This window comes from Hyla sarda, chromosome 7 (assembly GCF_029499605.1).
Source record: "Hyla sarda isolate aHylSar1 chromosome 7, aHylSar1.hap1, whole genome shotgun sequence".
NCBI classification, from domain to species: Eukaryota; Metazoa; Chordata; class Amphibia; order Anura; family Hylidae; genus Hyla; species Hyla sarda.
The window spans coordinates 70,165,781-70,190,021 of NC_079195.1; the positions used below are offsets into that span (position 1 = coordinate 70,165,781).

At 44.0% G+C, this 24,241-nt stretch overlaps 1 protein-coding gene and 1 long non-coding RNA gene across 10 annotated transcripts in view; one reads left to right on the top strand and one right to left on the bottom strand.

The window, feature by feature from the left end:
• Nucleotides 1-3,248, bottom strand: part of BTRC (beta-transducin repeat containing E3 ubiquitin protein ligase) — a 278,342-nt gene extending 275,094 nt beyond the window's left edge. For 2 of the 9 annotated variants that reach the window (XM_056529521.1, XM_056529531.1), the window contains exon 1: nucleotides 3,107-3,248. In XM_056529521.1, coding sequence (XP_056385496.1) covers nucleotides 3,107-3,124 — 18 coding nt within the window. In that variant the 5' untranslated portion in view covers nucleotides 3,125-3,248. The remainder of the gene's footprint in view (nucleotides 1-3,106) is intronic. The other 7 variants (XM_056529523.1, XM_056529517.1, XM_056529524.1 and 4 more) reach the window with 5 other exon arrangements.
• Nucleotides 3,098-24,241, top strand: part of LOC130281838 (uncharacterized) — a 144,394-nt gene continuing 123,250 nt past the window's right edge. Inside the window, exons 1-2 of the long non-coding RNA XR_008846126.1 lie at nucleotides 3,098-3,218; nucleotides 23,620-23,673. This is a non-coding gene — a long non-coding RNA (uncharacterized LOC130281838). The remainder of the gene's footprint in view (nucleotides 3,219-23,619; nucleotides 23,674-24,241) is intronic.

The window sequence follows — 24,241 nt, forward strand, 5'->3', positions numbered from 1 at the left end:
TATAGGTTGGACCTGCACTTATCAGCAGGATGTTTTGTTGTTTTTACCTTCTGCACCCTCCAACAGATAGAAGGCCAAGCCTGACCTCAGCCTCTTCCATTGCAGTTTACTAAATTTATAGAAAGCAGTGGATATGGAGGAAAACCTGTTTAGGGTGGAAATTCCTGTTTGTAGGTGAAGGTGTCAGACTAACAAATAAAACTAGTATACGTGCACTACACTGTAATCACATATCTGTATAATACTAGTGGTACTGCTATTAGTAGCCTAATGTGTGAACACGGCCTTCTCTTACAATGTCTGTCGTATTCTAGAGCAGGAAATTTGATAGTGTAGATAAGTGTTGAGCGCTTCCGGTTTCGCAGCGTAGACTTTCCAAACAATGTCTCTTAATTAAATCTCAGTGTTACAGAGGCGGAGAAGTGGATTGAGGAAGACGAAAGAGTGACGGTTAAATGATAATAAAATAAGACAATAAAAAGACATTGGAGAAGTGATTACCGCTGCAGCGCTTCTTCTGAATGAAGTGTTAACAACGGTTTTACCTTTCCCAACTTATGTGGACCACAACCTAGGGCTGGGCGGTATACCGGTTCAGACCGAATACCGACATTTTTGTGCGGCACGATATGGATTTTAACCCATACCGTAATACCAGTTTGGCCCCTCCCCCTCGGGAATTAATGAATTAGCCCAGCGCTGCACTGTCCCCACATCGGGGAACTAATTCTATGTTGCCCGCGAGCACTGTTCTGCCCCCCAATTAATTATCAGCCTAGCGCTGTCCCCATCCTCACCCTCCTGTTTGTTGCGGCCGCCGGCGCTGACACTCTATACCAGTGGTCTTCAACCTGCGGACCTCCAGATGTTGCAAAACTACAACTCTCAGCATAAATGCTGAGAGTTGTAGTTTTGCAACATCTGGAGGTCGGTAGGTTGAAGACCACTGCTCTATACTGTGCAGTATCCCAATGCCCGGGCTGCAAAAAATAAACAAACTTTATCTTACCTTCCGTTGGTCAGGTACCGGCCTCATCTGCTTCCTAGGGAATGGAACGTCGGACAGCCGTCAGCCTATCAGCGGCCGCAGCACTGTTCCGCCTCAGCCGCTGATAGGCTGAACCCACTGTCATGTAACAAGCCGTCCAGAGCTCCTTACATGACAGTGGGCTCAGCCTATCAGCGGCCGAGGCGGAACATTGCTGCGGCCGGTGATAGGCTGAAGGCTGTCCGATGTTCCCGTCCCCAGCGTAAGGCCGACGTCGGAACATGCGTTAGTTTATTTTGTTTACCTTGTGTCAGCGCTGGCGGCCGCAACAAACAGCACGAGGAGGGCAGCGATAGCGACATGTGAGTATTTACCCCGATGGGGGCAGCGCTGGGCTGATAATTATTTTTTTGGGGGGGGGAGGAAATACCGTTATATACAGCGGAACTGCCAAAAGTTACAAAAATACCGTGATACACACATTTGGTCATACCGCCCAGCCCTACCACAACCTATACACCCGTGTCCCACACAGATAAGGTATTACGACACGGACATATGTATGATGCGCCAAAGCCCTTACATCTACACTTGTGTAATATAACATTGGGTACCACCTTGCCAGTCGCACCCTGTCCTGCATCCATAGTGGTGTCTGTCTGAGACAGGTACAACCAAGGGTAGCCCAGTAACTGCGCCATGGCCTCACAAGGCATGCTGCTACACTAAAACGCCATATTGTTCGGTTTTACAGATTTTTGTGATTTTCTGCATTGAGATAATGGCGTATGTCTAAACCACAACACTATCACCACATGAGCTACACTTTGAGGGGCCATGCCTGCCATAAGGGGCAATACATGGAAGACTTTTTTCAAAACCTGCACAAAGGAAAAGTTGACCAGTTGCTATAGCAACCAGATTGCTTCCTTTATTTTTCAGAAGCCTTTTTTGAAAATGAAAGAAGCAATCTGATTGGTTGCTATGGGCAACTGGTCCACGTTTCCTATGCACCTGTTTTACTAAATCTCCCCCAATATATATATATATATATATATATATATATATATATACATACACACACATATAATTATGAGAACTGCCTACAGAGATAACTCTTTATTGCCCATAGCAACCACACCACAGATTAGATTATTTTTTTTTTTTTTCAAAAGCATTATAGCAGTGGTCTCAGAACTGTGGACCTCCAGATGTTGCAAAACTACAACTCCCAGCATGCCAGGACAGCCGTTGGCTGTCCTGGCATGCTGGGAGTTGTAGTTTTGCACCATCTGAAGGTCCACAGTTTGGAGACAACCACACTATAGTAAATAAAAGCTGATGTGACTAGTTGCCATAGGCAACAGGGTATATCTTCTAAAGCAGTGTTTCCAGCTGTTGCAAAACTACAACTCCCAGCACACCCAGACAGTCCAAGGTTGTCCGAAAATGCTGGGGGTTGTAGTTTTGCAACAGCTGGAGACAAGCTGCTTGGAAGACACTCTTCAAGAGTCTGTTGCCCATAGCAACCAATCACCACATATCGCCTATGAGAAATGGAAACTGAACCTGCACTGTAAGTGGTTGCTATGGGTTTCTCCTTTCCCATTTAGTCTATTGATCACTGTTGCTATAGGCAACAGACCACAAGATATCAAAGAAACCTTTGTTGCCTATAGCAACCATTTGCATCACAGCTTTCACTTATGACAGTGCTCGCCGGGGGTGAACACCGCATTGTGATAGGTTGCTATAGGCAACAGAGTTTTTTTAAGCTGTTGCAGTCTGTTGCCCATAGCAACCAAACAGAACAGCTTTCCTGTGATGCAAAGCTCATGAAAAGTGAAGGCTGTTGTGTTATTGATTGTATAGCAATAACCCATATGACAAGAGATCCATGTCTGCAGGTACACAGCCATGTCCCATGTCCCATCCTCCCCTTAGCCTTCAATGATGCTGCAAACCTCCTATACAGAAAGATTTACACAAAGACCTAATGGCAGAGGCTGCTGTCACAGGTACCCGGGGCCGAGCCCAGATCCTGACCCGCCTCCACCCCCCGCAGCCCGCGCTCAGCAATGACATCATAACACAACACCATGACGTGCACACAGTTACCTTTTTATAAGATGCCATCACCCCCAGTACACCCTGCTCAGAGAGGTACTTCCTCGTCCGATGACATCATGGTCACGTGGTATCCTTAACTGAGACGGCAACGGAAGCCCTGGTGGGTCTTGTCTAGAGCGATTTTTGCTCCTGCTTGGTATGACGTCACGTTAGGGGCGGGGCCTCTCGGACTAACGGTGTATAGGGCTGTGCAGGTCGGGTGGCGGGAGAGAGGGTGATGCCTCAACATGGGACTGTATGGTGGAAAAGGATGAAGGGAGGACAGTGATGGTTTTTTATGGGACTATGTTGTAGTAAAGTAGGGGGGCGGGGGGGGGGGGGGGGGGGGGGGGGGGTGAAGTGTTTACATGGGACTTGCATGTTGTTGTAAAGTAGGGGAGTGAGTTTATGTACATGGGACTGTATGCTAGTGGTAGGGGATTGTGTTATTTAAATGGGACTGTATGTTGGTATGGGAGTGATGTTATTTACATGGGGCTGTATGTTGGTGGTAAAAGAGTGATGTTATTTACATGGGACTGTATGTTGGTGGTAAAGGAGTGATTTTATTTACATGGGACTGTATGCTAGTGGTAGCGGATTGTGTTATTTAAATGGGACTGTATGTTGGTATGGGAGTGATGTTATTTACATGGGAATGTATGTTTGTGCTAAAGGAGTGATGTTATTTATATGGGACTGTATGTTGGTGGTAAAGGAGTGATTTTTTTTACATGGGACTGTATGTTGGTGGTAAAGGAGTGATTTTATTTACATGGGACTGTATGCTAGTGGTAGGGGATGGTGTTATTTACATGGGACTGTATGTTGGTGGTATAGGAGTGATATTATTTACATGGGACTGTATGTTGGTGGTAAAGGAGTGATTTTATTTACATGGGACTGTATGCTAGTGGTAGGGGATGGTGTTATTTACATGGGGCTGTATGTTGGTGGTAGGAGAGTGATGTTCTTTACATGGGACTGTATGTTGGTGGTAGGGGAGTGATGTTATTTACATGGGACTGTATGTTGGAAAAGGATGAAGGGAAGAAAATTATGTTTTTACATGGGATTGTATGTTGTAGTAAAGTAGGGGGTTGAAGTTATTTACATGGGACTTGTATGCTGTAGTGTGGTGTCCAGGTACCGTATTGCATCCAGTACCTAGTGTAGAGGTCCCCAAAGTCAGAGTAACTATGTTCAGGTAGGGTTCCTCAGGTGGGACAGCCCCTAGTCGCCTCTCCTTAAGTTTAACTTGTATATCAATAAATGTATATATTAGTAATTCTATCTATATTATATAGGAATGTATAGTACTTACCTTGTTCAGCGTCGCAGGACCTTCGGTCATGTGATCAAGTTGGTAACCTCTATGGTATGTTGCAGGACCTTAGGAGGTCCTTGGGTCACGTGTTACTCAGCATTCTCTGTAATGGTGATTGACATCTGTATGGACCAATTAGCGTTAGTCCAGCCCCTGCCCATATAAGGGAGCTGCATCCAATTATCGCTCTCTTGGGTTGCTGCTCTTGTGGATGCCGGACTAACAGGACGGTGTGCTACGCAACTTTCAATGACATGCTAGGCCTCAAAACCTACGGCCTCAGCAGAACCAAAAATCATGAGTCTTATACTAATTCCTGCTAATACTAGCCTGACTACTGGACCGCAACTAATTCTCTAGATCCAGTGGAGCAGCGCAATAGTCTAGAGACTCTTAAAGCTAAAGTCCCAACCATTGTCAATCTCCAAGAGGAAGCTGTATTGATGAGAGACTGTTATGTTGTTGAAGTATACAGAAAATCTTCAGTAAAGTTAACGCTGTTTTCAGAAGCTTTCCGGTTGTGGACAATCCATTATTACTCTCTACTTAATGAATAGCAAGGGTTAACAAATACCCTTTATTACCTGCACCGCTACAATCCCCATACCCTACACCCCAAGTTACCACAGTAGTAAAGTAGGAGAGTGAGTTTATGTACATGGGACTGTTTGGTGGTGGTAGGGGAGTGATGTTATTTAAATGGGACTGTATGTTGGTGGTAGGGGAGTGATTTTATTTACATGAGACTGTATGTTGGTGGTAGGGGAGTGATGTTATTTACATGGGACTGTATGTTGGTGGTAGGGGAGAAATGTTATTTACATGGGACTGTAGATAGTAGGGGAGTGATGTTATTTACACGACTGTATGTTGGTGGTAGGGGAGAAATGTTATTTACATGGGACTGTAGGTAGTAGGGGAGTGATGTTATTTACATGGGGCTGTATGTTGGTGGTAGGGGAGTGATATTTACATGGGACAGTATGTTGGTGGTAGGGGAGAGATGTTATTTACATGGGGCTGTAGGTGGTAGGGGAGAGATGTTATTTACATGGGGCTGTAGGTAGTAGGGGAGTGATGTTATTTACATGGGGCTGAATGTTAGCGTTAGGGGAGTGATGTTATTTACATGGGGCTGTATGTTGGTGGTAGGGGAGTGATGTTATTTACATGGGACTGTATGTTGGTGGTAGGGGAGTGATGTTATTTACATGGGACTATATGTTGGTGGTAGGGGAGAAATGTTATTTACATGGGACTGTAGATAGTTTAGATGTGATGTTATTTACATGGGGCTGTAGATAGTTGGGGAGTGATGTTATTTACATGGGGCTGTATGTTGGTGGTAGGGGAGTGATGTTATTTACATGGGACTGTAGGTAGTAGGGGAGTGATTTTATTTACATGAGACTGTATGTTGGTGGTAGGGGAGAAATGTTATTTACATGGGGCTGTAGGTAGTAGGGGAGTGATGTTATTTACATGGGGCTGTATGTTGGTGGTAGGGGAGTGATATTTACATGGGACTGTATGTTGGTGGTAGGGGAGTGATATTTACATGGGGCTGTATGTTGGTGGTAGGGGAGTGATATTTACATGGGACTGTATGTTGGTGGTAGGCGAGTGATGTTATATATAGTAACTACTGTCTCCACAACACGTATGAGTCAGTACAGCGGTGTGCAGGAGAGTAGAGGACACAATCTGCTTGTTGTGATTTTTGGCGCTATTACATGTATGGTGTAGAGTCACACACTATTATCTGCCTGATACCAAAACTGTGGAGAGAAGAGGTAAAAAAGAGGGAGGACAGCGCCTTGTGTAATACAGTTGGGTTTGTGTACCCGCTGGGTCCCCTTGTGTAGGTCGGACTCTCACCTTATAAGCCTCTTGGCTATTATGCATATCACCCCTTATAGGGATAGGATGGATAATCCTTGGGAGCTGCAAGCCGATGGTGCCTGGACTGGTGTCCTATACAGTAACCCGTAGTAGAAGTGAAGAGAAGAGGAATGGAGACACTGGAACAGGCGCTGCTCGAATGAAGATGGTCCAAGAAGGATAGAATGTAAAATTGGTGTTTATTTTGTAAGAAGGTGAAGAGTATGGTGGTGGATGGACGCTATGTGTCACCAAGGCTCCAGGCTTTGGTGAAGTAGGGATTATTCAGTGTCTGTGTCTGTGCTGCAATGCAGTCTGACACTAACTGTAGTATGGCTGGAAGGCCAATCCGGGACGGCTCTTACTGGGAATGACCAAGTGCAGGGTGGGGGTCATTCCCCACAATCCAGGCCGCCTTTTGTTGACCGTAAAGCTGGGCGGCCTCACCAGCTGAGGGGGACAGTGGCAGAGAAAGCTGTGTGGAGTTCTTTCCTCTGGTTGCACCAAGAGTGGAAACTGCTGGACAGCCTAGCTGGAGGCTTGGAAAAGTCTTTCTTAGTGCCGCATGTCAGGATCTCCGGTGTGAACAAACACCAAGGAAATACAGATGGACTTTTGTTATGTTTTCCTTTGTTCTGGGTTTAACCCCTTAAGGACTCATTCAAAAAATCATAACTATTTAATATTTTCATCCACAGACTAGTATGAGGGCTTGTTTTTTGCGTGACCAGTTGTCCGTTGTAATGCCATCACTCACTTAACCATAAAATGTATGGTGCAACCCAAAAAATACTATTTGTGTGGGGAAATTAAAAAGAAAATTGCAATTGTGCTAATTTTGGAAGGTTTAGTTTTCATGCCGTACAATTTACAGTAAAAATGTTCTTTATTCTTTGGGTCAATACGAGCAAAATGATTCCCATGATAATATACTTTTCTATTACTGTTGCTCTGAAAAAAAAATCGCAAACTTTTTAACCAAATTTGTACTATTAAAATCCCCCTATTTTGAAGACCTATAACTTTTTCATTTTTCTGTACTTTTATTGACACCATATTTGCTTATATAAAACTTTTAATACATTTTTTTATACATTTTTGGGGGAATAAAATGGTATAAAAAAGCAGCCCAGCGGGGTACTACTCACATATGTCAAGCACTGCCCCCCTCCTCTTTGTTGGGGGCCGCTGGCGCTGGAACTCACTGTACGCCAGTGGTCTCCAACCTGCGGACCTCCAGATGTTTCAAAACTACAACTCCCAGCATGCCAGGACAACCAACGGCTGTCCGGGCATGCTGGGAGTTGTAGTTTTGCAACAGCTGGAGGTCCGCAGGTTGGAGACCACTCCTGTACGCTATATCCCTATGCCCGGGCTGCAAAAGATAAAGAAAATGAACTTTAACTTAGCTACGTCGGCCTTACGCTGGGGACTGGAACATCGGACAGCCGTCGGCCTATCACCGGTCGGAGCGATGCCCCGTGGCCAGTGATAGGCTGAGCCCACTGTCATGTAAGAAGCCGGCTTCTTACATGACAGTGGGCTCAGCCTATCACCGGCCGGGGCGGGACATTGCTGCAGCCGGTGATAGGCTGACGGCTGTCCGACGTTCCAGTCCCCAACATAAGGCCGACGTAGGGTGACATATGTGAGTAGTACCCCGCTGGGCTGATAATTAATTGGGGGGAGCAGAAAAGCGCTGGCGGGTAACATGATTTGGGGGGGGGGGGGAAGCAAAACATCGCTCGCGGGTCACATGATTTTGGGAGTGTGTGTTAAAGAAATACCATTATATACCGTGGAACCACCATAAGTTACAAAAATACCATGATACACATATTTGGTCATACCGCCCGGCTCTAGGCGATACCAAATATGTATATAAATGTATTTATTTTTACATTTTGGGGCTGAAATAGGAAAAATGGGACAGTTGACGTTTTTATTAGGGGAGGGAGTTTTTCACATTTTTTTTTACTTTTATTTTTACACTTTAACCCCTTAAGGACCAGGGTTTTTTCCGTTTTTGCATTTTCGTTTTTTCCTCCTTACCTTTAAAAAATCATAACTTTTTGAATTCTGCACCTAAAAATCCATGTGATTACTTATTTTTTGCGCCACCAATTCTACTTTGTGATGACATCAGTCATTTTACCCAAAAATCTAAGGCGAAACGGAAAAAAAAATCATTGTGAGACAAAATTGGAAAAAAAAAAGCCATTTTATAACTTTTGGGGGCTTCTGTTTGTACACCGTACATTTACGTTAAAATTGACACCGTCTCTTTATGATTAAAATGATACTCTACTTATATAGGTTTGATTTTGTCGTACTTCTGAAAAAAATCATAACTATATGCAGGAAAATGGATACGTTTAAAATTGTCATCTTCTGACCCCTATAACTTTTTAATTTTTCCGTGTATGGGGTGGTATGAAGGCTCATTTTTTGTGCCATGATCTGAAGTTTTTAACGGTACCATTTTTGTATTGATAGGTTTTTATTCATTTTTTCATGATATAAAAAGTGACCAAAAATACGCTATCTTGGACTTTGGAATTTTTTTGCGCGTATGCCATTGACCATGCGGTTTAATTAACGATATATTTTTATATTTCGGACATTGCCGCACGTAGTGATACCACATATGTTTATTTTTATTTACACAGTTTTTTTTTTTAAATGGGGAAAAAGGGGGTGATTCAAACTTTTATTAGGGAAGGGGTTAAATGATCTTTATTCCCTTTTTTTTTTTTTTTTCCCCTTTTTTTTTTTTTTGCAATGTTATAGCTCCCATAGGGGGGGCTATAACACTGCACACACTGATCTTTTACATTGTTCAATGGTTTCTCATAGGAAACCATTGATCGATGATTCTGCCGCTTGACTGCTCATGCCTGGATCTCAGGCACTGAGCAGTCATTCGGCAATCGGACAGCGAGGAGGCAAGGTAAGGTATCCTCCTGCTGTGTCACAGCTGTTGGGGATGCTGCGATTTTGCAGCGGCGATCCTGAACAGCCCCCTGAGTTATCCGGCAACGTTTTAGTTTCACATTAGACACTGCGTTCAACTTTGAATGCCGCGTCTAAAGGGTTAATAGCGTGCCCACTGCAATCAGTGCCGCGGGCTATTAGCCACGGGTTACGGCCGTTATTGAACGGGAGCGGACTTAGGATGTACCGGTACGTCCTTGGTCCTTAACAGGTTTATAGTCCCCATTGAGGACTATTTATAGCAATCATTCGATTGCTAATACTGTTCAGTGCTATGCATAGAGCATAGCACTGATCAGTGTTATCGGTCATCTTCTGCTCTAGTCTGCTCGATTGCAGACCAGAGCAGAAGACCCATGGAAGGCAGGTGAGGGGACCTCCGTCTGCCGTTCTGGATGATCGGATCGCCGTGGCAGCACTGCGGCCGATACGATCATCCATTTTAATTACAGCAATGCTGCAGATGCCGTGATCTGTATTGATCACGGCATCTGAGGGGTTAATGGCGGACATCCGCTCGATCTCGGATGTTGGCCAATACTGGTGGGTCCCTGGCTGCTATCAGCAGCCGGGACCTGCCTCGCATGACCCGAGCATCGCTCCGATGTTCGTGGTTATGTATAGGATGTAAATGTATGTCCTTGTGCGTTAAGTACCACCTCACCAGGATGTACATTTATGTCCTGCGTCGTTAAGGGATTAAAGACTGTTTTGCTGTATGCTGAGTGTGAATAAAACACTGGACTTTGATTTTAAAACACTGTCTCCTTACCTCTACACTGCAAACCGCACCTGTCGGCAAGAGCGAGTCATCACATTTAGTGGTGGATGTGGGCAACGCAATGAGGTCAGCATTTGAAGTTGCAGCATGCTGTTGGCTAAGAACCGAGCCTTGTAGAGCCGCTGGAGATTGTTGCTATGGGCAACGAACCACCGACCAGTGACTGTTCAGCGTTTGCAGAGTGGCCAAAATGGAGGCCGTGGTGAAAGCGCTCATGGAGGCTAACTCGCAACAGCGGGAGATGAACAGGCACCAGCAGGAGGCCAACAAGCACCAGCAGGAGACCAACCAGCTACTACTGCAGCAAGTGATGGCACTTCAGGCAGCAGCAACGACCTGGACCAACCCTGACGCCCGGAAGGCTGTACGGATGGCTATGCCAAAGATGACCGCCGCAGATGACGTCGAGACTTACCTGGCGGTCTTTGAAAGAGTGGGCGTGAGGGAATGATTACCCCGGGACCAGTGGACTGAGATCATCGCACCATTCCTGATGTCCGGATTCCCAGCAGGCATATTTCGACTTACCTGATGACCAGGCGGCTAACTGCGACTCTGTCAAGGGTGAGATATTGGCAAGACTGGGGGTCAATGTGTTGGTCTGGGCCCAGCGGGTGAGAGAGTGGGGCTATAAGCTGGCTGAGCCTGCCCGGCTGCAATAATATGACTTGTTGCAGTGGCTGCAGAAGTTGCTACAGCCAGAAGTCCTGACTCCCACTGCCATGCTGGACTGACTTTTGGCCGATATATTCTGGAGGGCTCTGCCATACAACCTCCAGAGCTGGGTTAGCCAGGTATCCCCTAGCAACGCTCTGGGGATGGTAGACCTTGTGGAGAGGTACGAGGCCGTCACCAGACTGCGGAAGGAGGCGGTTAAACCCAGGAGGTCCCTACCCTTGCCCAAGAGGTTGGTAAACCCTAAGGTTACCCGGGAGGTATTCCCTAAAGACCTGCCCTGTTGCTGTGTTGGGGGTGTCAGGAGCCGGGACATGTCAGGGCCAATTGTCCCCACCTGGGAGAACCCATGGACATTAACTTTACCCACCGTCCCTCCATGTATGCTCAGAAACTGTGTGCCACGGGTATCCTTAGTGCAGGAGACTCGTGTCACCTCCACCAGGTGGAGCTGGGAGGGCGAGACATGGAGGCCTTTGTTGGACTCGGGAAGTATGGTGACCCTGTTGAGGTCCGAACTGGTGCCACTACACGGGACGACAGGCGGGGTGTTGTGCATCCACGGGGACTTAAGAGACTACCCCCACTGCACTGCTGTCTGTGTCAACCCCAACGAGTCAATGGAAACATGAGATGGCTGTGGCTACAAAACTTCCCCACAAACTGATCATTGGGAGAGACTTTCCGGGATTTGTGTCCTTGTTGCCCCAGTTAAGAGTTCCCCAGACCTGTGAGGCCGGGGTGTCCCCAATAGACTGTCCCTATTCAGGGGTGACCCTGGGAACCTAAGTCTGAAGCAACCATGGTTAAGGTGACCACTCCTACAGTGGAAGAAACGGATGTAATGGTGGTAGATGTGGAGGAACTGCCTTCAGGTACAGCACAACACCAAGACCCGACGTTATCTCGGGCCTGGGAAAATGTCTTGGTTGTAGAAGGTGCACCACAACGACTGGGGGCTGAGACGGTGTAATCTCTTTTTGTGGTCCACCAGGGGATGCTGTACCAGGTAGATCATGTGTGGGGTGAGAATGTGGAACAGTTGGTGGTGTCTAAAGCTTATAGGAGGTTGGTGTTAGAGTTAGCTCACCAACATGTTCTAGGGGGGCACCTGGGCCAGCAGAAGACGCAGGATCGAATTTTGCAGCATTTTTACTGGCCCAGTGTGTACAAAGAGGTTGAGAGGTACTGCGAGTCCTGCCTAACATGTCAAATAACTAGCCCCAAGCCACAATACCGTAGTCCCCTGGTTCCCCTCCCGATTATTGAGGTCCCATTTGAACGGATTGCTATGGATCTGGTAGGTCCGTTGCCAAAATCCGCTAGGGGCACCAACATATCCTGGTTGTCCTGAACTATGCAATTAGGTATCCCGAGGCGCTGCCTCTGCAACATACCTCGGCCAAACTCATAGCTAAGGAGCTAATGGAGAGGTTTTCCCGAGTGGGTTTACCTAAAGAGGTGTTGACTGACCAAGGTACCCTGTTTATGTCTAAAGTAATAAAAAAAGAGCTCAGTAAGCTACTGCAGGTTAAACAGCTACGGATCTCAGTGTATCACCCACGGACAAATGGCCTGGTAGAAAGGTTTATTCAAACTTTAAAAAATATGTTAAAGAGGGTGGTGGCTAGAGATGGGAAGAATTTTGATATTTTGCTGCCCTATCTTATGTTCGCAGTGCCAGAAGTGCCCCAGGCCTCTACTGGGTTCTCGCCCTTTGAACTGCTATACGGCAAACACCCATGTGGTCTGTTAGACATAGTTAAAGAAGCATGGATACAACAGCCCATACCGCACAAAAGTGTAATTGAGTATGTCACTCAGTTGCAGGAACGAATGGAAATGGTATTGCCCTTGATCAGGGAACATATAGAGACAGCTCAGCGAGCTTAGAGCAGAGTTTATAATCGCCAGGCTCGGGTTCGGAATTTTAACCCGGGAGATCGGGTTCTGGTACCAATGGTCGATAGTAAGTTCCTGGCTAGGTGGCAGGGTCCCTACGAAGTGATCGAAAAGGTAGGGGAAGTGACGTACAGACTACACCAGCCCAGGCGAAGGAAGCCAGAGCAAGTGTACCATGTAAATCTGCTGAAACCTTTGAAAGCTAGGGAGACTGGTGTGGATGACAGCCCCCGGCCAGGTTTGTTATGGGGTGTGTCTCCCGTTCCATCAGTCTGGTGCGAGGGAAGCAGTTGCCACAGTAAAGATTGCTGACAGCCTTTCCTCTGCACAGACTCCAGGGAGGCCAGGGAGTTCGTCAGTTGGAACACTGATGTGTTCTCAGACCTTCCTGGACATACTTCTGTCATCCACCATGACAATGTCACTGAACCCCAGTTAAAAATACGGTTGAAACCGTACCGGGTACCTGAGTCGTGGCGGCAAGCCATTTCGGAAGAAGTGCCACAAATGCTAAAATTAGATGTCATCGAAAAATCAAAAAGTGAGTGGGCTAGTCTGATAGTCTTAAAACCCAAACCAGACGGTATGTACGGTTCTGTAAAGATTTCTGGAAACTTAAGCTTATCCCATGCCCTGAGTTGATGAGCTTATTGAGAAGCTGGGACAAGCCATTTACTCTTCTGTTTTGGACCTCACAAAAGAGTACTGGCGGGTGCCCTTAATGGAGGCTGTTACCCTTTGGTCTACATGGCGCTCCTGCTATGTTCCAAAGGCTAATGGACATTGTGCTCCGGCCACATCGTCGGTATGCTTCAGCCTACCTAGACGATATCGTCATTCAGAGCACAGACTGGAAAAGTCATCTACCAAAAGTGCAGGCCATTGTAGACGTAGACTCCCGCTGGAAAGCTGGGTTAACTGCTAACCCCAAAAAACATCCAATTGGGTTGGAAGAGACCAAATACCTGGGGTATGCCATTGGGCGTGGGGTTGTCAATCCCCAGATAAACAAAGTAGAGGCCATTCGGAATTGGCCACAACCTGTCACTACCCGACAAGTGAAGTTATTTCTGGGGATGAGGTTTATCCCCCACTTCGCCACAGTAGCTGCGCCATTAACAGACCTCCTGAAGGGATGCAAGTCGGTAATGGTGCGTTGGAATGAACAGGCAGAGCAGGCTTAACCTGCTTTGAAGTCAGCCCTATGCGGGTCTCCGGTTTTGGTGACACCCGACTTCAAATAGGAGTTCATAGTACAGTCGGATGCTTCTGAGGTAGGCCTCGGTGCTGTACTCTCACAGGAAGTCAACGGGGAGGAGCATCTCGTTGTCTTTCTCAGCCACAAACACTGCAAAAAAAAAAAAAGTTAAGATCATTTAAAAAAAATAAAAGTTTGAATCACCCCCCCCTTTTCCCATAAAAAAAAACAGTGTAAATAAAAATAAACATGTGGTATTGCAGCGTATGTAAATGTCCAAACTATTAAAATATGTAGTTAATCCACACGGTCATTGGCGTACGCACAAAAAAAGTCCAAAGTAGCGTATTTTTGGTCACATTTTATATAATGAAAAAATGAATAAAAAGTCTGATCAAAATAAAAATGATACCGCTAAAAACTTCACATCAGATCACGGTGCAAAAAATGAGCCATTATACCGCCCCATACGCAACAAAATAAAAACTTTTTAGGGGTAATAATAGGACAATTTAAAACATATAAATTTTTGTGCATGTAGTTATGATTTTTTTCCAGAAGGAAGACCAAATCAAACCTATATAAGTAGGGTATCATTTTAATCGTATAGACGTACAGAATAAAGATAAGGTGTCATTTTTATGGAAATATGTACTGCGTAGAAACAAAAGCCCCCAAATTTATAAAATGTTTTTTTTTTTTCTTAAATTTTGTCGAACAATGACTTTATTTTTGGTTCCGCCTTAGATTTTTGGGTAAAATTACATTACAAAGTAGAATTGGTGGCACAAAAAATAAGCCATTATATGAATCTGTACATGCAAAATTGAAAGGGTTATGATTTTTACAAGGTGAGGAGGAAAAGATTAAAGTTGAAAAACACTCAGTCCTTAACCTGTTAAGGACCAAGGGCGTACCTGTACGTCCTGAATCCACTCCCTTTCTATAACGCGAAAAACCACAATCCACCTCCAAAAATGGAACTTCAGGCGCTGAGGGACCAGATGAAAGTAAAGGCAAAGAGCTTTATTCCCAGCATGCGACGCGTTTCGCGCATCTGCGCTTCATCAAACATCCTGATGCGTTGCATGCTTGGAATAAAGCTCTTTGCCTTTACTTTCATCTGGTCCCTCAGCGCCTGAAGTTCCATTTTTGGAGGTGGATTGTGGTTTTTCTGGTTACTTGTGGAATGGCAGCAGTGGGCGATTAATATATACCCTTCTCCATGTTGTGCTGGCTGTTGCACAACGCTATATGGTAAGCGCTCAATCACTTTTGGTGTTTGGCATTATTGGCGATATTACACTATGGAGCGCTCCTTCTCTCCCTTTTTCTATAATGCGAGGCCACGACGTGGCCCCTCGTAGTAGCGGGCCGAGACCCGTTGCTAATAGCGCGCGGCACTAATTGCGGTTCCGTGCACGATTTACTCTTTAAACACAGCGTTCTAAGTTGATCACCACGTCTAAAGTGAAACTAAAGTACCCCCGGCTAGCTCAGTGGGCTGTTTGGGACTGCCACAGTGAAATCGCGGCATCCCGAACAGCTGTAGGGCAGCTTTTATTTTTTGCGCTGTGATCTGAAGTTTTTAGTGGTACCATTTTTGTATTGATCGAATTTTTTGATGGGGGTGATTCAAACTTTTATTAGGGAAGGGGTTAAATGATCTTTATTACCTTTTTTTATTGCAATGTTATAACTCCCATAGGGGGCTATAACACTGCACACACTGATCTTTTACATTGATCAATGATTCTGCCGCTTGACTGCTCATGCCTGGATCTCAGGCACTGAGCAGTCATTCGGTGATCGGACAGCGAGGAGGAAGGTAGGGGGACCGTCCTGCTGTCCTACAGCTGTTCGGGATGCCGGATCCCGAACAGCCCCCTTAGCTAACCAAAAGCCAAGGAGCCTCCAGGGGAGCGGCGGACATCAACAGGCGCTGGACACACTCGTGGGGTAGAATACACTTTAATCACCCATCATACAACGTGTTTCACAGATTATCTGCTTCATCTGGCGTGTCTAAAGGGTTAATAGCAATAGCGCGCGGCACAGCGATCAGTGCTGCGCGCTATTAGCCACGGGCCGGGACGTTGTTAGAGGCCAAGCCCGACCCGTGTTTTAGAAAGGGAGTGGGCAAGGGCGTACAAGTACCCCCCCTCCGTCCCAAACAGGTTAAAAAAAAAAAAAAACAGTGTAAATAAACATGCGGTATCGCCGCGTGCAGAAATGTTCAACTTATAAAAATATATTGTTAATTAAACCGCACGGTCAATGGCGTACGCGCAAAAAAAATTCAAATTCCAAAATTGTGTATTTTTGGTCACTTTTTATATCGTGAAAGAATGAATAAAAAGCGATCAAAAAGTCAGATTAATACAAAAATGGTACCGCTAAAAAGTTAAGTTCATGGTGCAAAAAATTAGCCCTCATACTGCCCCGTACGCGGAAAAATAAAGTTATAAGGGTCAGAAGATGACCATTTTAAACGTATATATTTTCCTGCATGTAATTATGATTTTTTCCAGAAGTATGACAAAATCAAACCTATATAAGTAGGGTATCATTTTAAATGTATGGACCTAAAAAATAAAGAGAGGGTGTAATTTTTACGAAATATTTATTGCGTAGAAACGGAAGCCCCCAAAAGTTACAAAATTTTGTTTTTTCTTCAATTTTGTCGCACAATGATTTTTTTTTTCCTTTTTGTTGTAGATTTTTGGGTAAAATGACTGATGTCATTACAAAGTAGAATAAGCCATCATATGGATTTTAAGGTGCAAAATTGATTTATATGATATTTTAAAGGTAAGGAGGAAAAAAATGAAAGTTCCAAAACGGAAAACCCCCTGGTCCTTAAGGGTTTAAATGTAGCTGTACATGATGATGACAATATGTGCAGCGGATACATAGAGGATGGCCCATATGTAAAGTGCAAGGGGAGAGGGTTTGGGTACAGTGGGGTAAAGGGAACTATGATTAAGTTACATGTTCTATGTCTTCTTTTAAACATGTAGGTTGGAAGGTTTGGAGCCGGAAGATCCAGTAGTTCTTACGTTTTTAAGGGTAGAGAATCTATGACTTGTGTCTTCTGAGATGTGTTCAATGGGTGTAATCCGGAATCCTGAGAAATTGCATTCGTGTGTGATGGCTGTGTGTCGTGATACGCTGTGGAGCGCAAGTCCGTTGGTCACATTGGATCTATGTTTGTTTTGGAGACAACGCAGAGACTGGATTGTGCGTCCCACGTATTGCAATGTGCGGGACTTTCGAGGAGGTAGATAGTATAATTGGTGATACAGTTCATATACATCTTGATGTTAAAGGATTCTTTGGTTGTGTGACTTGAAGGTTTTTGTGCTGTGGGTTATTGACGGGCAGCATTTGCATCTTGCATTGTGCATCTGTAGCTACCTACCAAAGGGGGAGGGAGAATATAGCAGATCTGTTTTTTTTTTTTTTGGGGGGGGGGGGGTTGTAACGGCTTGGAGCTAGTATATTCTTAAGGGATTGTTTTTTTTTTCTGAATGTGATGTTGGGGTTTGTGGTGATGATGTCCTTTTAGGTACGGATCTAGTTGTAAAATTTGACAGTGTTTGTTGATGATACGTTTTATATTTTTATGGTCACTTGTGAATGTAGTGATGAAAGTGCATGCAAAGTCGGCAGGTTTCTTTTCTTCTTTTTTGCTTGGAAGTAGGCAAGTTTTTTGATCCAGTTGGTTGGCTTTATGGAAACTGTTTTGAATAATGGAGGAGGGGTAGCCTTTAGACTTAAATCTTTTGGTCAGAATTTCACTTTGTTAGCTGTAGTCAGAGGATTGTGTACAATTTCTTTGTTTCTTTGTACTGTCCGTATGGAATATTATTTAACCATTTGTTATAGTGGGCACTGCTGTAATCTAAATAACTGTCACTGTCTACAGGTTTGAAGTAGGTTTTTGTATTGATGGAGGCATTGGGGGTATGAAAGACAATTACATCCAGGAATTCGGCGTTTTTAGGAAAGATGTTGTGTGTGTGTGTGTGTGTGTGTGAACTGAAGATTCCAGGTATCGGTTACAAATTGGGTGAGGTTAGTTAGATTATTGTCCCAGATGATGAATATGTCATTGATGAATCTTCTGTAGATGATGCAGTGTTTGAACATAGGATGAGAGTAGATGTGGAGGTTTTCGAAGTGGCACATGAAAAGATTTGCTAGGCTGGGTGCGAATGGCATGCCCATCGCCGTGCCCCGTTCCTGTTTATAGATGCGAATGTTGAGGAGAAATAGTTATGGTGGAGGATGAATCTGATACTATCTAGGATTAAAAAAAATGTTTTGTGCAGCAGGCATGTTAGGGTCTGAGTCGAGGAAATGAGGAAAAGTGTGTATTCCTTGCTCGTGGTCGATGATTGTATACAATGAGGTAATGTCCATAGTTAAGAAGATGTAATTGTCTTTCCAGGGGATGTTGATAATGGTGTCTATGAAGTCTGCAGTGTTGCGGAGGTAAGCAGGTGTATTGGTGAAATATTGTTGAAGTAGTATATCAATGTACTGTGATAGGTTGAAAGTAAGGGAATTGATGCCAGAGATTATTGGGCATCCTGGGGGTGTTTTGTCGTTTTTGTGGATTTTGGGGTGGTAGTAGAACAGAGGGGTGTTGGGGTCGTTGATGGTGATGAAATCCAGTTCCTTTTTGCTTAAAACGCCTGATGAATATAAACTGGATAGAAGTTCATTAAGTTATTTGCAGTAAGCGGAGGTGGGATTGGAAGTTAATTGGATATAGAATGTCTTGTCGGATAGTAGGTGGTTTACTTCCCAAAGGTAGTCTTTGCAGCCCAGAATAACTATGCCCCCTCCTTTATCCACTGCTTTGATTATGATGGAATTGTCATTGGCAAGGGTTTTGATGGGGTTGTGTTGTTTTCTGGATAAGTTGGAAGTGTGGTTTTTAGTAGTGCTTGTTAACAGTTGTTGGAAATCGGCAGATACACTGGCAGAGAATGTTTCGAGGAAGGATCCTCTATGGTGGGTAGGGTGGAAAGTGAATGGTAGTTTTAAACCCGTGGGGATCGGGGCGGGATCCAAAATTGTGGCATAAGCGTTCTTAGCAGGGGTGGGGTTTGTATCATTATTAGTAGTCACATTGAAGTGACGTTTCAAGGTGAGTTTCCTGATATAATTGTTTAAATCTAGGAATAGATCAAAGTTTTTGGATCTCGAGGAAGGGCAGAATGAAAGTCCTTTTTTGAGCACGCTTTCCTCGATTTCAGTAAGGACATGTTTGGAGAGGTTAAAGATGCGTATTGTATTTAGTTCTGATTGTTTGTTGGTGATATTAGATGACTCGTTTTGTTTCTCTGTCTTTGTTTCTTCCCTACTCTGCATCCTCCTCTTTCTTTTCTTTTGGACAACATTGGGGGTGCTAGATGTACTGTTTCTGATTGATGGAGTAGTCCCGATACAGACTGGGGGTTGTAGTTCATGTTCGGGGGAAGCCCTAAAAAGACAGGTTTTCACAGGATATATTGTGTGTCAGGGATGAATCTGTGGTTTTTGAATCTGCCCAAAAATTGTGGCTGGTTTCAGTTAGGGGTGTAAAAAAAAAAATGGGTGCTCTGGGAGTTGTTGGCAGCCTGTGGGGACATTAGGCTGGTAGATGGGTGACTAGTTAGAAGAGAATCATTGAGAGATAATGTTGAATCATCAGATGAGGATTGATGAGTAAATCTGCTAGAAGGTAGATTGGGTTTATTGTTACTGCTGTATAGAAGTTGGACTAGATCGTCGTTAGCGCCTGTAGGATTAACAGAAATGTAATTTGGATTGGAGGAGGTTGGTGGGGGGGAGCGTGGTAGGACAGGGACTGGGATAGGTGGGGAACGGGAAGATGGGGGTTGGGAGGATTGAGAAGAGGGTGGTTTGGTAGTTTGAGAGTGTGGAAGGTGAATGCGCCTGGGTTTGGGTATTGGTTTTGGGTTTCTGGCTAGGAGTTGGCTTTTCAGTTGTGGATCTGTCTCGAGTGTTGACAGATTTTTCCCAGAATTTAATATTGTTGGTTTTGTAATTGTTTCTGTCTCTGTTTAATTTGTGTAGTTTGGTAGTGACTAGTTTTTCGTATATGTCTAATTTGTATTGGGTAGTTTGAGTCCAGATGCGCTCCAAGCATCCTTATCAAATAAAACCACAGAGTTTGTTTTTTCACATAAAAACATTTTTATTTCCCTTTGTCTTCACAAACAAAATTTATTTCAATATACAGATGCCAACATGTTTTTTCTGTGAATATACACAATGTAACAAACTGCTGTACATGCAAAATACAAACCTGAGGTCAACACGACCCTAACCCTCTTACCCTTTGGTGCCATGTCTGTTTATGTAAACGTGTGAATACTGCTACTTGCTATCTGCACACTTGCAATCTGAAGAAGGGATATGCTAATCCCGAAACGTGTTATTGCTTTTATGTATCATGTTTTAATTATTTTAATATAAACACCAATTTTACATTCAACTCCTCTTGGACCATCTTCATTCGAGCAGCGCCTGTTCCAGAGCCTTCATTCCTCTTCTCTTCACTGATACTAAAACTGTTTGGTTTTTGCCCATAACAGCCAATCACAGCTCAACCTTCACTTTACCAGAGCTCGATAAGATAAGAAGTGTGATTGGTTGTTATGGGCAACGCCAGACAGTTTTGGTTTTAGACAGATTAATATCTTAATGGTAACCAATACGTCTTTTTGTGGCAGCTCAGCAGTCATTAACCCCTTAAAGCCACAGCCCATTTCGGAATTTTAATTTATATTTTGTTTTTCCTCCTTACTTTTTAAGAGACATAACTAACATATTTTTTCATCTATATGAGGGCTTTTTTTTTTTTTGCTGGACCGATCCTACTTTGCAATGACACCTTTTAATTAGATTTTTTAACCACTTAACCCCTTAAGGACCAAGCCCATTTTCACCTTAAGGATTAGGCCAATTTTATTTTTGTGTTTTCGTTTTTTCCTCCTTGCCTTCTAAAATCCATAACTCTTTTATATTTCCATCTACAGACCCATATAAGGGCTTATTTTTTGCATGACCAATTGTACTTTGTAATGAAACCTCTAATTTTACCATACGATGTACGGCGAATCCCCCCGAAAAATTTTTTAGGGAGGAAATTTTTATGAAAACTACAATTTTGCACATTTTGGAGGGTTTTGTTTTCACACTGTACACTTTATGGTAAAGATGACATGTGTTCTTTTTCGGTGGGTCAATACGATTAAAATGATACCCATGGCTATATACTTTTATATTTTTGTACCGCTTAAAAAAAATCTAAAACTTTTTGTACAAAATCAGTAATCTAAAATCGCCCTATTTTGACCACCTATAACTTTTTCATTTTTCCGTTTATAGGGCGGTATGGGGCTAATTTTTTGTGCCGTCATCTGTACTTTTTATCGATACCAAATTTGTATATATAAAACTTTTAGATCATTTTTTTTTTTTTTTTTTTATAAAATGTGACAAAAAAAGCTTCATTTTTGGATATTTTTTTTTTTAAGTTTAGGACATAGCACCAATCAGTATTATCGGTGATCTTCTCCTCTGGTCTGCTCGATCTCTGACCAGAGCAGAAGACCCCGGGAGACGGCCAGGTGAGGGGACCTCCGGCCGCCATGCTGGATGATCGGATCGCCGCGGCAGCGCTGCGGGCAATCCGATCATCCATTCAAAGTACCGCTCTGCCGCAGATACCGTGATCTGTATTGATCACAGCATCTGAGGGGTTAATAGCAGACATCCGCACGATGGCGGCCATTACCGGTGGGTCCCCGGGACCTGCCGTGTATGACGCGAGCACCGTTCCGATGCTCGCAGTCATACACAGGACGTAAATGTACGTCCTGGTGCGCGAAGTACCGACAAACCAGGACGTACATTTACGTCCGTGGTCGTTTAAGGGGTTAATACAAGTTTTTTACTGACATGATGTGACCAAAAATCATCAGTTCTGGCAATTTTTTTTTTTTTACATTTACACTGTTCATTGTACAGGATCATAAACATTATATGTTAATAGTTCAGACAATGCCACATGTGGCACTACCACGTGTGGTTCCCCCCCACTGCTTCTCGATTGATGGTGGTCTTAGCATTGAGACCCTGACTTATAAAAACGTTTTACATGAATCTGTTACATGTCAAAAGTCATTTCTTAAATGACAAACAATAACATTTTAGCGCTTGTTCTGTCCTCTTTTGCTGCAGCATTGCCCTGTACAATGACTGTGGCCCTGTGGAGGCCCGGCCAATAAAAACGTGCGGGCACCAGGCCAAACAGCTGCAGCGTCGGTTGCCGCATTTTGGGTAGGGTCACACACTGAACGGTTATGCAGTGTATTTGATGCTGCGAGAAATATGTAGAGCAGCGGGAAATACGCTGTGTATGTGCTAGGTGCAGACACTGGGCTTTCCCGCCACAGTCCTGTGTCTGCAATAAGGTTCAGGAGCCGGCCGCACGTCACAGTTATGCCGGTGCACGGGGCCGGCTCCAGAACCGTATTGCAGGCACAGGGCTATAGCGGGGAAAGCCTTGTGTCTGCTCCATATTTCCCGCTGATCAGCAGATTTCTCACAGTGTCAAATACGCTGCGTATCTGCTCACTGTGACCCAACCCTTAAATATAATCTGACAGGTATTTCACCCACACCAAACCCAATTGGGTTATAGTGCGAGTGAATATCTGTACAAAAGAAGGGTCACTTACAGTTTTACCTTAGGTATATCTATGGCTCTGCCTGTTAGAAGCTCTTTGTCATTGTGCCCCAACACTAGAGAAGGGAGTCGGCTAGAACAGCTCACCCTGCCTCATTAAAGCATACCTGTCAGATCCCACAAAAAAACAAAGCTGTTATATGTTACTCAGTCCCCAATCTTGATCATGTACTAATTTTTATGCCTCTATCCCATACCCATATTTTACTAAAAGAAATTGCATATTACAGCTGCTCAATGTCTTTTTCATCTTGTCAAAGCAAGGGGCGTTTGCCTCATTTGCCTGCACTGTGATAACCCCCCCCCCCCCACACACACACACACACACACACACTCTGTTGACTCACTGCTCAGGGGAGGGAGCCTGGCAGCCTTGCTCTGTAATCCTTTCTTCTTTGGATTTAGGCTGTACACACACACACACACACACACACACAAAGATTATTGGATAATGCCCATACTCTTCCAAAGACAAACTGGTTAGTGTATAACTTATGCATTCCTATGTCATTCATGCGTGTCATCCTTAATGTGCAGTCCTGTAATGCTGGGACTTGTAGTTTTGGAATAGGTGGAAGTACAGTTTTTGGATAACTCTTTTTACAGCAGTGTTGCCTTCAGCTGTGTGCCAATAGGTTTTGCAAAACCTCTATTTCCAGCATGCCCAGACATCCTTTGACTGTCCAGGCATGCTTGGAGTTGTAGTTTTGCAACAGCTGGAGGCACATGCTTGGTAAAACTCTGTGTTACAGCAGTGTTGCTGTAGGCTGTGTTCCTCCTGCAGCCTTGTCAATCAACCATCTTGTGTCCATGACCCTTGGACATCCTGCTGTGATACTCATCAGTGTCCCAGGAGGTATAGTGACCTCTAGTGGTGGGATTTTCAAAGGCAGTTTTCTTTAATAAAATCTGAACAAAATGTTAACAAAGTGCATTAGAAAAACTATTGTTTTGCCTAGATGTACAACATATAAAAAGTTTTTATATCGGACAGTGACCGGACCGGAGGACTGATCAGCTGTAGCGGTGCTCCGGGTAATGCAGGAAGGTGAGTGAAAGTTTGTTTTCTATAGTTTTTTCAGCCCCGGCACAACGGAGTGGGAATAGTATGCATTAGACTACTCCTTTAAACACTGTTATACAAGCTGTGCACTCACTACTTATATATAAAATGTTAAATAATATTATTAAATAATACTAAAATATTTGCAAGAATGTGAGGGGTGAACTCAATTATGTGAGATACTGTATACTTATTTGTCTATTATGTGTGTTACTTTACCTTTGTATTCAAAAATAGTTTTGTTCATTAAACCTGTTTAATAATGACCTTCATAGTCTAAAATAATGTCATGTTAATATAGTTCTGTGAAATGTGTGAATGTAGGTGTAATCTATTTTACCAGCCCACCAACACATCATTGTAAGATTCATAGCTCTTATCACATCACATTGTGAATAATAATAATTTAGGAAGTAAATTTCCCATCCAAGCACAATTCAGTCATGTGGGTCCATGCATAATTCACAGGAAATTATCTGCATCCTGCTGATCACTCTAACTCCGCCAGATCAAGACATAACTCGGTCACTGTCAGAACCAGACATTACTCACT